The 18755-nt window shown below is 30.9% G+C and overlaps 1 protein-coding gene across 1 annotated transcript; it reads right to left on the bottom strand.

Annotated features, from left to right (window-relative positions):
- Positions 1 to 13967: 13967 nt before the first annotated feature.
- On the bottom strand, positions 13968 to 15353 carry LOC116030806. Its single transcript, XM_031273140.1, has 2 exons — positions 15192 to 15353; positions 13968 to 14614 (listed from the first exon to the last, which is right to left on the bottom strand). The coding sequence occupies exons 1-2, from the start codon at positions 15249 to 15251 to the stop codon at positions 14195 to 14197; spliced, it is 480 nt and encodes a 159-aa protein (XP_031129000.1). The 5' UTR covers positions 15252 to 15353; the 3' UTR covers positions 13968 to 14194.
- Between the last annotated feature and the right edge of the window lie 3402 nt (positions 15354 to 18755).

The raw sequence follows: 18755 nt of genomic DNA, 5'->3' as shown, positions 1-18755 counted from the left end.
TTCACGCGAAATGAAGTTGAAATTTGAGTCAAATGCGAGGAGATATTTGAAGTGGATGCCGCGAACAGGGGCCGGTTAGAGGGTTACCGGTTGAGCAGGTGAGAAGCTCTAGGAAACCGATTAGGCGGGTGAACGAATGCGGAACTGAGGGATAGAATGAAGTAGATTGGAATAGGAAAGTTGGAATCCGCCACGTGGAGACCGGTCACCCGAAGAGTGTTTAAATCGCGGTGTCAAATCCAAAACAGAAAAAGAGAATCGGATTGCTTTTTTATACAACTCCTTATATTTTCCCAAATTTTCATTTCACTTTGAAATAATATTTTCCTATTTCATTTTTCCGCCTAAAATTTTGTACCTTATTCCTTAAATATTAACTTATATATATATATATACACCGTATAAAAGTAAAAATCCTCATAATTCATTTTCCGCCAAAACTTTTGAAGTCAATTAATTAAATATTTTATTGGTAAAATAAGTAATAAAACTTATTTGGTAAAAAAAAATGTAAAATGCAAATTAACTAATATTCGGTATCTATTAATTGGTAATATTATTTCTATATTTATGCATTAATGCAATAACATAATATTGGAGTTAATTCCATTTTTGGTCCTAGATTTATAGGTGACATTCCACTTTTAGTCCTTTTTTTCAAAACATCTACTTTTGGTCCTAGTATTATTGTGGCATGACCATTTTTGGTCCTCCGTCAAGAAAACCATTGAAATGCCGTTAAATACAATGACATTTTGATCTTTTTTATACAAAGTATGTTGACCCGCTATATTTTTTATGTTTATTTTTTGAAAAAAAAAAATCAAAATCGAAGACTGAAATGCTCTTGTATTTGGCGAAATTTAAACTGTTTTGTTGATGGAGGACCAAAAATGGTCATGCCACAATAATATTAGGATCAAAAGTGGATGTTTAAAAAATAAAAAGACTAAAAGTGGAATGCCACCTATAAATCTAGGACCAAAAATGGAATTAACTCCATAATATTGTGTACAAAAGATATATTAATCTATACTATATATCAAAATAAAATCCTCCTAATTCATTTTTCCCACCAAAACTTTTGTAGTCAATTAATTAAATACTTTATTAGTAAAATAATTAATAAAACTTATTTGGTAAGAAAATGTAAAATGGAAATTAACTAATATCTATTACGGAGTAATTGGTAATATTGTTTTTATATTAACGTATTAACATAATAACAAAATATCGTATACAAAATATATAATAATCTATATTATATCTAGAAGTAAAATCTTCCTATTTTATTTTCCCGTCCAAACTTTTATAGTCAATTAATTAAATATTTTATTGGTCAAATAATTAATAAAACTTATTTGGTAAAAAAATGTAAAAATGTAAATTAACTAATATCTATTAATTGGTAATATTATTTTTACATTAATGTATTAACGTAATAATATAATACCATACAAAAAAGACATATTAATCTATACTATATATAAAAGTAAAATTCTTCTATTTCATTTTCCCGCTCAAACTCTTATAGTCAATTAATTAAATATTTTTTTGGTCAAATAATTACTAAAACTTATTTGGTAATAAAATTTAAAATGAAAATTAACTAATACGAAGTATCTATTAATTGGTAATATTATTTTTATAAAAAAATTTAAAATAAAAATTAACTAATATCTATTAATTGGTAATATTATTTTTATATTCACGTATTAACGTAATAACAAAATACCGTATAGAAAAGACATATTAATCTATATCTATATTATATATAAAAGTAAAATTTTCTTATTGCATTTTCACGCTCAAACTTTTGTATTCAATTAATTGAATATTTTATTGATCAAATAATTACTAAAACTTATTTGGTAAGAAAAATGAAAATGAAAATTAACTAATACTATGTATCTATTAATTTGTAATATTTTTTTTATATTCACGTATTAACGTAATAACATAATATCTTGTAGAAAGATTTATTAATATGGGAAAAGGGTCAAATAAGCCCTCCAACTTTACCTAAGGAGTCAATTAGGCTCCTGAACATTTTAAAGTAGCAATTAAACCCATCAACATTATATTTTGATGCAAAAAAGTCCATAAGCCTATTAATGACCTGTGATCACAGGTCACTAGGATTCCGGGCAAATTTTCAGCACCCATATTCCGGCACAAAAGTCAAGGGCGACCGTTCGACGGTCGCCGGTGACTCACTGGAGAAGGCAACCACTGGGTTTTGTGCCGGAATATAGCCTGAGTGTGCCGAAAATTTGCCCGGAATCTTAATGACCTGTGATCACAGGTCACTAGGATTCCGGGCAAATTTTCAGCACCCATATTCCGGCACAAAAGTCAAGGGCGACCGTTCGACGGTCGCCGGTGACTCACTGGAGAAGGCAACCACTGGGTTTTGTGCCGGAATATAGCCTGAGTGTGCCGAAAATTTGCCCGGAATCTTAATGACCTGTGATCACAGGTCACTAGGATTCCGGGCAAATTTTCAGCACCCATATTCCGGCACAAAAGTCAAGGGCGACCGTTCGACGGTCGCCGGTGACTCACTGGAGAAGGCAACCACTGGGTTTTGTGCCGGAATATAGCCTGAGTGTGCCGAAAATTTGCCCGGAATCTTAATGACCTGTGATCACAGGTCATTAACAGGTTTATGGACTTTTTTGCATCAAAATACAATGTTGATGGGTTTAATTGCTACTTTAAAATGTTCAGGGGCCTAATTGACTCCTTAGGTAAAGTTGGAGGGCTTATTTGACCCTTTTCCCTATTAATATATACTACATATAAAATTAAAATCCTTCTATTTCAATTTCCGCCCAAATTTTTGTAATCAATTAATTAAATATTTTATTTGTCAAATAATTAATAAAACTTATTTGCTAAGAAAATGTAAAATGAAAATTAACTAATATCTATTAATTGATAATATTATTTTTATATTCACATATTTACGTAATAACAAAATACCGTATACAAAACAACAAATTAATCTATACTACATATAAAAGTAAAATCCTCATAATTCATTTTCTCACCAAAACTTTTGTAGTCAATTAATTAAATATTTTAATGGTTAAATAATTAGTAAAAATTATTTGGTAAGAAAATTTAAAATGAAAATTAACTACTATCTATTAATGGGTAATATTGTTTTTATATTCACGTATTAACGTAATAATATAATACCGTATAGAAAAGACATATTAATATATACTATATATAAAAGTAAAATCCTCCTATTTCATTTTCATGCCCAAACTTTTGTAGTGAATTAATTAAATATTTTATTGGTCAAATAATTAATAAACCGTATTTAGTAATAAAATGTAAAACTGAAATTAACTAATATTTGTTAATTGGTAAGATTGTTTTGATATTTACGTATTAACGTAATAACATAATATCGTTTGGAAAAGACATATTAATTATGTAATAACATAATACTATTTGGTAATATTATGTATGATATAATTGGTCTTCTATTTTGACCAATTTCCATATGGAGGGTATATATTTTGTTTACGTTTTTTTATTTCCGTGTATATGGTAGAAAACAAGAATGGAAATCAAGAGTATTTGGATTCTTATTATATTTTCATCAATTATTCAACTCTATACGCTAGGGGATCACGAATTAATATAAGCAATTTATAATATAAGCAATTGATATATATGCTAGGGGCTCACGGTCATTACCCAAAATTGAAATTCGTGTAATATGTAATAATCTTATAATTGATTAATTATATTCATAAATACTAATATTTAATATATAATAATAATTTTAGTATATTCGAATTGATATTCCTATTAAAGAAAAATAATTAATTTACACAATGAAGAGTAAATAATATAAGTAAAATACATTTTTTTTATAAAAAAAGTGTAAATAAAATGGGATAGAGAGTGTAATAATAAGTACATACATGACATAATTTTATTTTTTCCGTAATGAAATGAAACAATAAATATAGAATATATTCCTTCTTAATTGGTGTCTATTAAAAATATCAATAAATAAAATAGAATAAGGAACGAAAATCAATTTTGAGGAAATATATTTAATATTTAATAATTATATAATATTTAATAAATTTAGTATACAGTAATAAAATAATTAATCTATATAAATATATAGAGTAAATGGCCAAGCACATTGTGCTCAGATGACATATAGTGCCTCTGACCCTTCGTGCTTTAACAGGTTGAGAAAGTATAGATGAACAGATACTACAATGTAATAGAGTCAGTAGTGTTCAGTATCAGATTTTTTTTTATATAATTTCATCTTTAATTTTATTAACTAAACATATAATAAAAAGAATTATCCGTATATAGCACGGGTAATTGGACAATTATTTGCTCTAATTCATTAGAAAACATAATCGATCCAACCAATTTCATCAATTGCACTATATAATACTGCAACAAATGATTAGATATTCAAGAGTCAACTCTGTCCTCTTCACTCTGTGGAAGTTCGGATATTGAAAGTTGAAACCCTAGCTCCGCCGAGGGAAAATGAAAAATCTCCGCATCATTATCTTTGTCACTTTGATCTCTCTAATATGGATAGTACTTGTACGATGGGCTCATTCTATTCTTGCCATCAGCTAATAGATTTAGAGGGGCATTGGATTTGGCTGTCGTGATGGACTTCGTTGACTCGGGTCGTGGCTTGGTTGTGGCTACCGGTGCTAATGCATCTGATTTGATCCGAAACATTGTTGTAGAGTGAGGTGTCGATTTTGGCTGCTAATTAGTTGAGGTTTTGAGGTTATAAACAATGTTCGAGGATTGGAGTAATCTGGGTAAGCGGTGACTTCTTCCCAGGAATTAATTTCGATAGAGCAGTGCGACAAAAATTAATCAATGAGCTTCCTGATTTCAATTCGGCGCAAGTAGCTTCAATTTCAATTTGGTGGAGAAACTTTAATTTGGCAGATTGTGAAATTGCAGCATGTTCTCAATTTTACTTTGATTTGGTGAAGGGATTGTTTGCTTTTGATTTCAATTGTTTGATTAAGGGAAAAAAATGTTTAGTAGTTAATTTTAATTGCCTAGGTACTTGATGATTTTGTCATGAATGTTTTGTATTAAGTGATTTAATGTTGGCAAATCATTGCTCGTCCCAGGGCAATTTAACACCATCCATTTCAACAGGACGAAAACCAAATCCCTCTATTGTGGTTATTGATCATTCTAGCTATGATGTCTCTAAAACTGAGAGAGAAAGAGAGAAAGATAAGCCTACAAATTTAGATTTAACAAAGGGTAAAAAAGGAAATATAATAAAAAATCTATTCCTAATAATTCAAGAATAAGTTAATACCTAAGGAGGGTTAGGAATCTCTATCAGGAACAGAAGTGTTTACCAAACAAAGGAACCTATTACTGGGAATGCTATGTCATTTCAGGCCTATTCCGCGAACCAAACAACCTATTACATTTTCATTTTATTTCAACTACTGTTTCATTCGACATTATACATACAATAGTCTTATTACACACTTTAGTCTTATTACAATACCACTACTAAATTATAATTCTAATTCAACTACGGTTTCATTGAACAATATACACTCAAATATGTGAAATTGTTATTCAGTTTCATTTTATATACATTGTAGTTTCATTACAATACAACTACGATATCATTTTGATATAAATACAGTTTCATTTGACAATATACACTCAATATATGAGACATGTTATTTAGTTTCTTTTTATACATACTATATATAGTTTCATTTCAGCAAATCTAAAGTATCATCTCTATTCAACTACACTTCTATTTGACAATATATACTCAATATGTGAGATATGTTATTCAGTTTCATTTTATACATATTACAGTTTCATTTCAACACACCCAAAGTATCATTTCAATTCAATTACAATTTCATTTGATAATATAAACACAATATGCAACACAGTTTCATTTAAGATACACTGTAGTTTCATTTTGTAATTATGAACACACAAAAATACAAGATTTGTTAAAAATTGTTGCCGTTTCTTCACTTAAAGAAACAACGTCGTTTTCGGACCATGGTCCACGATATAATAACCAGATTAAAAAAATTACCGTTAAAATAACTCTGGAAGCAATGAAAATTTAAATGATGCTGTTGGGTCGTGGTGGATAATTGATTATTAAATTAATTGTTTTAATTGGACTAATTAGACAAGTATTTATTTAATTGAGTTAATTAAATGACCCAATACAAAGCCCCATAGCTTCATGGGCACACAGTGAGCTGGTCATACTGGCTCGTGCATTCATGAAGACGAAATAGTTCGGCTTCATAGTAGTAAATTTTTTTGAGTACTATCTTGAGCTATTGCATTTGCGATGACGATGGGTTGCTGACACCTTGCCCCCTCTCTGAAAAAAATTAAATGACCCAATAAATAACTAATTGGTCTAATTACTTAATTAAGAGTAATTGTTTAATGGATTGTTCGGCCCAAATTAAAGAAATATTTAATTGAGTTGGATCGAGCTATTTGGATTAATTGGACTCTTAATTGACAGGTTTCTACTTCATTTGGTCCATCAAGAATATATGTGGACTATATGATTTTAAGAATTATGGATAATTTCAATTGATTTAGAGATAGGATGGATCATGAATGTAGTCCTGATGGTGTAGATACATTTCTCATGATATTTAATTCAAATAATTTTGAGGATTACCCAAAAGGATAAAGTTTGTTAGAGTTTTCTTACATTCACCATTATAAATAGTGGGTTCATTTTTGAGGAAATAGAGCTCTAAAGATTTGTATACCGAAGCTTTGCCGGAATCTTGTCAGGAACACGCCGTTTAAGAACCGGAAACCATTCTTTGAAGATCAAGCTACATATAAGCCCTTCATTGAATAACAAGGTACTTAACTCTGAATGTCATTCAGCAAGAAACTAGGATGATTCGACATACTTCTAGTAGAGAATCAGAGAACTTCTCACATCTAGAGATTGTACCCCTTCTTATTTGACATATACTTGTAACCGATACTTTGAATTTAATATATACAATTCAAATTTTTGCATTTACAACTCATTGATTCGAATTAAATTCTTACTTATCCAATTACAATTTAAAAGAAAAATAAAAACAATGAAATTGAGATGTTCTATCAACTAGTCAACTAGAATAAATGTTATATGTCAAATGAGATTTTTAAAAAAAATTAAAAATTAAAATAGAGACATTTTATTGGAATAAACGCCCCTCTCAACCCTCATACAGTAGGACCTGTAAATTGAAAACAGATTGGTTGATTCAAGTATAAGGACCAATAAATGGACACTTTCATTATTTGGCATGCGACATTAATAATTTTAATTTGTATGGAAATGGTGAAAGTATCTACTAATCTATTAAATAAATAAAAGTTAATAATTTTAAAGTTATAATAGAAATAAAAGTTGTGTTAATGTAATAAATTGTATTAATAACTTGTACCTTATATGTTTTATCTTATACTAATATAAATAAATTTTAATGTTACATCTCATCTTTTAAGTTTTTCTTTAACACCGTTAAATTTAATTGTTAAATTATAATTAATTGAAATTAGAACTATGTTTGTATTGGTTGCATTGACAACTTATACATTGTGCTTTCTTTCATTCTTATACCTTTACAAATAATTTCTGATTTTACAATTTTATTCTTAGTTTTATCTACACCATTTCAACCTTAAGGATTTATTAAAATTTTAAAAAACCTTTCAATGGATTTTGTTGATATTTATTTTCTAATTGTAATTTTTTTAAACTGCATAATTTTTTATAATGTTGGTATACATAAAACTTTTAACTTTCAAATTTAATATTTTTTTCTTTTATTTATTTGAGTTTCAACAAAATGAAGTAATTCATTATTCAATTACATATGATTATATATATATATATATATATATATATATATATATATTGATAGTGTAAATTGTTGAATGTTAAATATGATTGATAAATATTTCAATTACTTAATATATTATTCCATTTATATGAATATTTTGTTAGAATAAAATATGATAAATAGATATATAATTTTAAAATAAATTAACAGTTCAATTACCAATTGTATTTGAAGCTATAGCAATTTTTATTTATTTATTTTGATTATGTAATTATACAATTTATTTTTAATATTGGACATTTATTTAATTGCAAAAGGCGCTTCATTTAACTAGTGTTAAAATACAGGGTAATATATATTATCAACATAGGCATCTTATTTCAAAAAACATAGGCATCTTATTTCTAGGTCAAATAAATTTAAAGGGAAATTACCATTTCGGTCCCTCAATTGTTTTATCAACTGTCGACGTAGTCCATAGTTTTTAATTTCAATTAATTTGATCATTGAATTGTTTAAAATTTCGTAAATTAAACCCTTCAAGGATCAAATTGACAAAATGTTAAAAATGAGGAAATCACCATTTTTGTCTCTCAAAAGGGTTTAATTGACAAAATTTTAAACAATTTGAGAATCAAATTAGTTGAAATTTTAAACTAGAGACTACATTAACAGTTGATAAAGAATTGAAGGACCAAAATTATGATTTTTCCCAAATCTAATTTGTTCAATGTAGAACAATTTATTCTTTTTAATCCATTTTGGCTCTGTTTGGTAAATAATTAGCCTATCAGCCAATTTTGGTCTATTTGACCACTATTAGTTGTTTGACTTGGTTAAAAAATCAATATAAGTGTTTGGTTAATAAGCTTTTTGTAACTCTAAAATAAAATTCAAAAGGATATTCAAAGCAACATTTTCAATTAGCTTTTTGAAAAAATAAATTATACTAACAGCTATCAACTAACAACTAATTTACCAAATACATTTCTACAATCAGCTAATGTTATCAACTAATCATACCTTCTAACCCAATCAGCTAACAACCATTTACCAAATAGTGGGTTCGTTTTTGTTCCGAGATGCAATTAATTATATTAGAGTAAAGCTGGAACCTAAATATAATAGAGTAAAACGAGAAAGAAAAAAATAAAATATAATAAAGAGACAATGACATAATGAGAGATAGATTTTTTCTTCTTTTTTTTAGGCATTTAGATTTCATCACTATAATGATACCTCTATTCCTTTTTATAAATGTAAGAAACCTAATCTACCTCACCAAAAAAAAAAAGAAAAGAAAAGAAAAGAAACATAATCTAAAAAGACATAATTAAGATAGTAGTACGATTAGAAGACGTAGAAAAGCTCTATAACGGAGGTAATTGGGTCCAAATTCATTTGGACTTAAGTTATTGTATTCTATCACAATAAAAATGTAATAAATATTTTTTTGTCCAAATATAATGCATAAAAATTCAACAAAGAGAAAAATATATAATTCAAAATTTAAGTTAAAAGTGACATTTTTAGTGCATATTTAAATACAAAATATTCATCAAACTTTTGATGTCAATTCATTCTAAAATATTGTTTTCAATTACAATTAAGACCAATCTATGGACTATTGGATTCTAAAAAAAATTATCAAATATAAAAATAACAAATTATATATAAAATATTCTTTTAAAAATTGGCCCCCAAAAATTGGGGGTCTTGTGCCATCACCTTGGCTGCACGTGACTCGGGCTTTGAGTGGTCACAAGATCGAACCCCGAGAAAGTATAAAATAGATACTATCAGTATTATGTTATGTAATAAGAATGTTATCGTACCATAAATAGAAATGGGATGATGACATTTTTTGTAAATATTTAAAACAAAATGTCTAATTTATAAAATATATAAAAATGTTAAAATAAGACAAGCAAATAGGAGTATATATAGTTAATATGGTTTCATTTTTAAAAAAAAATACAATAGAAGAAAATAAAAAAGACTATAAATTACACATATCATGGCAAAGTTTTGCCAACAAGATCTTCAAACAAAAGAGGGTATAGCTCCGTAGGTGGAGACTCAAAAAGGTGTAACCCAAGCTGAGTAATTTTAAAACTAGATGTCATTCAATCAATACATCTAGTTAATTCCGTTTTTATTAGTAAACATAACATGTAAAATTGAATGAATAGGGTAAATAAACAACATTTAGGTGGAAATTAAAAGTGCCACTTGATAGAGTAAAATACGAGTCAAATATACTGTATTTATACTGAATCGGGTACAAGTAGGAATACCCTATACGAAACCGGGCTACGTGACAGTGGGTCAGAGGTTCCCGGTCTCTTTAGCTATTGTAGTAGAAGAAATAGCCAAAAGTCCTTTAGGTTGCAATAAATGCGCCTTTTATAGGGGCTCCAGTGAAGGATTCCGGTCTGACGGCATGTGGGACGCATGGCGAGCATGCACCGGTCAGTGTGTCGGCCCAATCCGCCCACGGGTAAGTGCGCGGGTTTAGGAGGTTCATGGTTCGAATCACCACGGGGGCCTATACCGAGTCCGGGACACAACACTGCCCGGTCTGGACTGACTGGGAAGGGGGTCCTGAAGGGTCAAGACCGCCTCTTATTGTAGAAAATAGTCCGGGAGACCGGGAGTCGTAGACCGGAAATTTATCCCTATCACCACTCGTTATAATTTTAAAATACGCTTACTTCAGTTTTTCGATTGTCTTTTCTATAATTTTTAATTTCTCCACTTTTTTAGTCTTCACTTTTCTAATTGAAAAAAAAAAAATACACACACAAAGTAAATACGTTTTGTGTTTTCCTTTCCGTCAGTTCTTCATTTTTTTTTGAAAAAGAAAAACAAAAGAAAAATTTCTCCAATTAATAAACACATTACATTTTACACTAATATGTTTTTTTCAAACAAAAAAAAAAAAGATTTGTGAATTGGTAAACCTACTTCATCTAAACTACAAAAGATTAGAAGACAAATAAAATTAACTTTTTGTAGTTGTAATGCAAAGGGCAAACCAAAAGGGGATGGATATGGGGATGGAAGGTTATAAATGTTGAAGCTAAGGTCCCCATGCAAACTCACAATCTCTCTTTGGTGGACAGTGACATTCAAATCAGCTTCCTTATCTAGCTCCCCTTAAAGGGAACCAAAGGGATGGGGCTAAGATCAATCATGCGCACTTCTGGACATGATGCGTTGTATGTTCTTTTAAAACTTTAACATCCCATACTAAATGGGAAATCATTCGATGCATTTTGTCTACTGTAGTTTTAGCTAGCAAAGCAAGTACAATTGCCTCTTCTATCCAAATACGTTGTATGTATATGAATGTCCATCTTAACCCAAAACTAATGGATTGACTCGATAATAACAATTTTTTTTAGAGTTAGGATAAAACTTTTTTTTAACACGATATATAAACTCGATGAACAATGATCAGTGATAAAGTTTACTACTTTTATGGTGTATTAATTGGCTAATTTTGAATTAAAAGTACTTTAATTGTGTTTAATGGGACCAATATCTTGTTTTGAAGGTAAAAAATATCATATATATCAACGGCAATTTGAAGCAAAATGGACAAAAATAAGAGAAATGCTAAATAATGAAATCGTCACAAGTTGTGTCACTCCGTGAAGGAGCTCGTGATAGCAGAACTTTGGTATCACACACCAAGTCACGCACGATGTGAAGAGGTTTGTGAGGAGGTAGGCCCGGTTTTGGGCAAGGGCAGGCTGAGCCCTTGCTCCTTGCCCAGGGCCTATGCTGGGGCCCACCCACCCCAACCCTTATATATATATATACACTAATTTTTCTTATGCGCGATGCGCAAAAAATAGGTGCCCAATATTAGTATTTTATATTAAAATTTTAAATTTATTTAAATTTTAATATAGTAAATAATAATAATAATAATAATAATGTAAAATATTTTTATAAATTGTATATTTATATTTTTAAAAATAACTAACATATCACTCTAATAGTTTATGTGTATATTTTTATATTATTATTGGAGAAGATAAGAAAATATATGGTGGATGCATGTGCATAGTAACAATAGTGGAAAAGATAACGGAAGTTATAATAGTAGGGGTATATTTGTCCAAAATATTATGTAGTACAACTTTTATAACATAATGTAAAAAAAAAACTTAATGAAAAAAAACGGACATAAATAAAGGGTATAACATTCATTCACATTTATTATGTTTTTAGATAAAAGTAAATTATATACACAAATTTTAAATAAAAACCCAGTTACTTAGTAGGTCATGCAATTTGTTGTTAACACTATTTTTTTCTATACTCAATAAGAGTAATTTAACCACACTTTCAATAATTTTTCTCTACCCTCTAGAAGAGTAATTTAATACTTATATTTATTTCACTTTAATAAATTTCCCCCTACACTCTAGAAGTGTAATTTAATATTTATATTTATAACATGTATTTTTTCATGAGCATTATAATGACTTATGAATTGAAAATATTATTTAATTATTTGATTAATTATTTTATATGAAATATATGTTGTGATCCAGTTCTTGAAAAAACAAATTAAAAGATAGTTTTGTTTTTTTTTTTTTTTAACATGAATCATCTAGTCAATGTCATATCAATATAAAAAAATATGTGATTTATAATGTTTTTCTATTCGAATCATTTTATCCAATTAATTATGTGTGAGATGTCAACTGGTCGCAATCTCCATCGACCAGAGAAGCTGACCAAGTTGGTTGCTTTCTCCTCTACTGGAGAAGGCAACCAAGTTGGTCGTCTTATTTGGTAGAACGTGATCGGCGACCGTTAACAGTCGCCGATTGTTGATATTTGACATAACTTGTCGGAATTTTGTTAGAATTTTAACGGAGGTTTGTCGGACCCTTATTGACCTTCAATTACAGGTCGCCAACATGTTAGTGGTTTCATTGCTAAAAAATACCGAGTAATATGTTTGTAGATGTAATTGCAATTTTCAAAAGTTCAATGGCCTAATTGACTTCTTACCTAAAGTTTGAGGGTGCATTTGATCTTTTTCCCTTATTATTATACAAAAATTGTGTTAGACCTCTCATAGATCCTTGTCTGGGAAACAAGTTGGATTATGATAAAAATGCAATACTTATATTTTAAAATATAGTACTTATACTTGAAAATGTAATATTAATCAGGAATAAAGTGTTTGTGTTTGTTACTTATAAAAAAATATTAATACTTTAAAGAAAAATGTAATACTTTAATATTTTTGATTTAAAAGTGTTACATTTTTTCTCAACCTTATAAATAACAAATATACTCGACCAATCTCACAGATAAAGATCAGATAAAAATTTATAAGACGATCTCATAAGAGTAACTTTTATTATTATTATTATTATTATTATTATTATTATTATTATTACAAAATATAGGATACAAAGTGTGAAATTGTATAAATATAAAAAATTAATACCAGACTTTATCTGGCGATTAATTTGACAGATGACATAATTAACAAGATAATATCTACTGAAGCACAAAGAGTTCAAACCCACTCCCCTCCATGTGAGAGTTTAAACCGAATGCCACTAGACCACAAGATAACATCAATAGTAAGACGATTAAAAAAAACAACCTTTTTATATATATTAAAATAATCGATAGGACCCAACTGATATTAACTCAGCATACAAATTTGGTAACAAGGTTTAGAGTTTTTTTTTTTTTTTTTTTTGAAACAAGGTTTAGAGTTAATTAGCTCATACACATAACAAAAAACACACTTACACAACAAAAATTATCCCGTGGGTGATGGTTTCTTTCAATTCTTTGTCAACCAAAAAAAAAGAAAAAAGAAAAATTATGAGATTAAAATATCTCTTTTAATTATTCTTCTAACGACTCCTAATCTCAATAAACCTTTCAAACACAGCCACCTAAAATCACAAACTACCTATTTTATTGAAATCAACAAGAAATTTTACGAGCACTACAAATTGAAACCCACTGCTTCTAATCTAACTGTACTTTAGTCGATTTTGAAGTAATTTAAAAAAAAAAGAAGAATTAAGAAGACCCAATATATATAGTTTAGTAATTAAGACTGGAATTAGTCCAAACAAAACATACATAATTAGGTCGCTTCACTCCATAGTTGATTCGTCAACTGAATAAAGCTCATGAATAGCCTGACTTAAAGATCGAGGTCTAACCGTGAGCTGATTGCTGAAATCGACCAAATTGAGATTACCTAAATTAAATAAAAACAAAATACATACATACATACATATAATATTGCATTATCCTCTTCCTTTTTCCTTTCCTTTCACACAAGACTTCACGAAGCTCTTGAAACCCTTCTTGGGCGACTTGTGCGCCGCCGCAGGCGGCGGCGGAGCGGTGGTCGTGGTGGTGTGCATGGTGGCCTCTTTAGTGGTCTTGAGAGCCTCCAATTCTTGGTGGAGGTGCATGCAGAGTTTGGCCACGCGCTCTTCTACGTTCACCAGCCTTTCAATCAGGGTGCCTTTCGCCTCTGCCTCCATTATCACATCATCAATCGGACGGCAATGCTTCTCCAAGCTTTTCGGAGAAAACTCAGCGGATGACGACGCCGCCGCCGCCTGCCCTTCGCTGCTTGTCGCCGTAGACGACGACGCTGTGGAGCTCTTCGCCGGGGATTGATTCCCGCCGCCGCCTCTCATTGCCTCCACTTGTTTAAGCTGTCGTATTATTATGTTGATTAGTTTTTTTTAAAAAACAATTGACTGAATAAATTAACTCAATAATTAATAAATAAATAATAAATACAAGATATTAAGTAAGAAAGATAAATCTTTGTATTAATGATTTGGAGTTAATGACTGATTTGGTCCCAGATTATAACAAAATTATTGATTTAGTCCTCGATTATCTTTTTTACCAAATTAATTCCTTAATTTCAAAAATTTTACCCAATTTTACTTTTGTTATCATCGTATGACTCAAATTAATTAGCATTTTACAGCTCAAATTGATGAGAATACGAAATTAGATAAGATATTCAAAATTGAAGATTTTTTTGAGTACTACAAACTCTGTTACAGTGTAGTATTTGTTCATAGCTACTTTTTCAATTTGATGAGAATGATAATCGATGACTGAATCAATAATTTTAGTATAGTCAACAGACTAAATCAATCATTAATTCAATGATTCGTGAGAGTATAAGATATGTAATTTCAATACCAAATGACCCTCCAATATATCAATTACCAATACCTATAAAACGTTGGATTATTTTGGGTAGGGTGTACTTACGATGTTGTCAAGGCGTTGGAGTCTACATAGAATTGGTTCTTCTACGACCAAAGTTGTCATCGCTTAATTAGCAGCTTCAATTCGTTACGTTGTTGATCTTTTCTTCAGTTCTGATCTGTGTTTGTTGAGTATACACGGCGAGGATGGGGTGGAGAGGGTGGTTTCCCAAGAAGATAAATAAGGGAGGTGGTCATTCAATTCCATCAATGGCGGCTTATTGAATTTCGAGAAGGTAACTTACATGTGGCGGTTGGCAGGTGATGACGATTGATGCAGCATGGGGAATTGGGGATGATGCATGCTTTCTTGGTTACACAATCTAAGGACACGTTATCATTCACATGCACTGGCTTGGCTCAACCCACGTAGTACATTAATTCATTAATAAATATAATCTGAAAAAATTGCACTTTTCGTCCATAAGTTATAAAATAATGGTAGATATTGTCCTTAAGTTGGGCTAAGTGTTGGCCATACTCTAAGTTATCATTGACGTTGCACTTTTCGTCCATATACTAATAAAACATTAATTAGGGAAAAAATTTACAATTCTAGTATAATTCAGGGACGAAAAATGAGCACGACAAAAAATACTACATTAATGATAACTTAGGCACGAAAAGTGAGCATGCCCGATATTATCCTTATTTAGAGGGAATTCTATCAATGATAGGAATCAAAACTAAAAAAAAAAATTAAAAATTAAACGTAGGAATCACCGTAAGTAAAAACCAATGGTGGACGAACTCTAATTGGTGTCAATAGATGAAGAAAACAATGGCGAGTTTTTTTTCTATTTTCTACTGGTGTAACACCCCCAATTTCGACTAATAGAACCTAGTTTTAACTTTCAATTTAATTTAATATATAAAAAGAGACTTAATTAAATATCAAGGTCTAAACCCAAAGGGAAAGAATTCAAAATAGAGGGGATGCTACCACCGCAGACACTAACACCAAGGTGCCTACAAGGCTAAAGTATCTAAAATCCTAAAACATAATAGTCATCAACAACATGGACACACAAGCCTGGTGTCCTAAGCACCATAAAAAACATCATAGTAATAATAATACTACAAGTCAAAAGGAATCCATAGTCACTAAAGCTAAACAATAGGAGGGATCTAAAGGGGAGCTAGAACAAAAGAGATATACACATCTAACTCCACTATGCGCTCTCATCAATCAAATATCCACGCCTGAAAGGGGTTAATAAAACAAGTAGAAAACAAACCTGTTAGCATGAAATGCTATGTATAAACCACTCAACCCCGTAAAATAATTATAGAATAGGTTTTGAAAATAGGTGGTTTAGCATGAAAGCACAAAGATAACATAATCATCAAGTAACAAGTATTATCAAGAAGAGAATTCAATAGACAATATGTATAGAGTATGGGTAAATACATGTATATAAGTATAGTAGTAACTTACACCCATATGAATAAGAATGTAAGAATATAAATAAGAAGATAACATGCTCAATAGACAACCCACACTTTTATAAGGGAAAGACCATAGTCACATATAAATCTTTATACTATCACATGGATAATTCTTGCAAAGGATAGTAATAGTAATTCTCAAAACATACTCATTATATTCTTATAAAAATAGGTTTATACATAAGTATATCTCATAAACATGGTAAGGGTAAACCCCTCAAATTCATTTGGTAATGAATATCACTCTCAAAAGAATAATCATACTTTAATATAAATTATAATACTGGAGGATCTAATCATTCATTCCCATCATTCTAGAGAAGAAGAGAATCTCGAATAACTCTGTAGGGGACCCAGCCCCGAAGAACATCTCCCAAATCAATCAATCTCATCAATTATTTCATTTATATCAATCTAGAGAGGAAGATTTCATTAGCAATACATGCATGATTCTGTAGGGGACCCAGTCCCAAAAAACATCTCCCTAAGGGAAGAAGAGTTTCACCAAAGGTGAAAGACTCCGTAGGGGACCAAGTCTCGAAGAACATCTCCTTACCATTTCTGTACTGAAATCAATGCATCAAGAAGAAAAAAAGCGTTAATGAATCACCTTGCTTTTGGAGTTTGCATATTTAATTCTTCCCCAAGAGTAAAATGAAAAATTTAAGAAGCAAATTAAACTCTTTTATTCCAAAAGACCCCACACCGCTTGAAATGTTCAGAACAAATCCTCATGAGAACTAAAGAACTACATAATTAATACAAATGAAACTTTCATAATTTTATGATTTCATGAAGCTTTTGCTGCATAAACCTGGCTTTAATCCACATACAGATTGCCATGGAGCAACATAGCCAACATTATGTAGAATAGAAATACTTACTCCACTGGAATCAATGCCATTGTCAGACTCATTCAAGCTTGAAATTGATTCTTTGATGGTCACCAACTGCATCTAATTGGCTAGCATATGTTGTGATGACTGTAACGAAAATGATTCTCGAAATTCAATAGAAAAAGGAAAATACAACGAAAAATATCCACGAAGGATAATAACACAGGAAAATAAAACCTACAAAAAGTTGAATAAACCTGAAAAAACCAACGGATGAAAATCGGACGATCTCAGGATGGTTGGAAGCACGAGTCGTGTTGCCACTATCCTTAAAACCTTATTTACCGCTTCTCGAGGTGCTGGAGCGTTGCGGTCTAGGTTTCCCAGGATAAAACGTACTACGATCCTACGTTTGAGCACACAAACTTGGATCCAGCGAACTAGGGCGTGGAATGAACGCAGGTGGCTAGAAGGAATTATGAGCAGTGTTTTGAGGGAGAAAACCAGTGTATTTCGTGAGTTCTTGGTGTGTTTCTTCGTGTCTTCAAAAACTGCTGCTCACCTACGAATATATAGTAGAGGAGAGTGGATCATAACATTAATCATGGCATTGATAATCCATTAGTAACCTCCACCCACTAGCAGAAAATTAATTCTGCCACTAACCAATATTTACACCCACTACCAAGTCCATTATTCACAAAATAACTTTGAAAATAATGATTGGAATTAATCAATTTAATTCTGTAATACCAAGAGTCATTTTTGAATTTTGAACGGACACAATAGGTGAAACGTCGCGTTCGAGAGGTCACTGGAGTCGCAGTGCGAGACATGGTCTAGTCTGCGAACCATCGAGACATCGCCCGTGCCGCGAGACATCAAGTAGTGCATGCTTCAAGACATCGGACGCGCGACAGCGCACTCGCACGCGAACGACCTCTCGCTGCCGCGAGACATCAAGTAGTGCATGCTTCAAGACATCGGACGCGCGACAGCGCACTCGCACGCGAACGACCTCTCGCGAGAGGTCGACTCTGCTTCTGATCTCATGTGGTTCTGAGATGGAAAACTTGTTCGAAAATATGGCATAGCTTAGCCCGCAGGTGCCGGTGTACACGAGTCAAGCCTTTTCAAGCTCAGTTTGGGATTTGATTTGCACCCCCTGCGCGCGAGAGAGAGCCTCTATGCCATACAAGTCAATTAGCCTAAAAAAAGCTCTTGTATTTATAGTGGGGCAAATCTTCCTTCCAAACCAATGTGGGACAAAGCTACATAAGCTT

The sequence above is a fragment of the Ipomoea triloba genome, chromosome 9 (genome assembly GCF_003576645.1).
Source record: "Ipomoea triloba cultivar NCNSP0323 chromosome 9, ASM357664v1".
Taxonomy (NCBI): Eukaryota; Viridiplantae; Streptophyta; class Magnoliopsida; order Solanales; family Convolvulaceae; genus Ipomoea; species Ipomoea triloba.
This window is presented reverse-complemented; position numbering and strand designations above follow the sequence as displayed.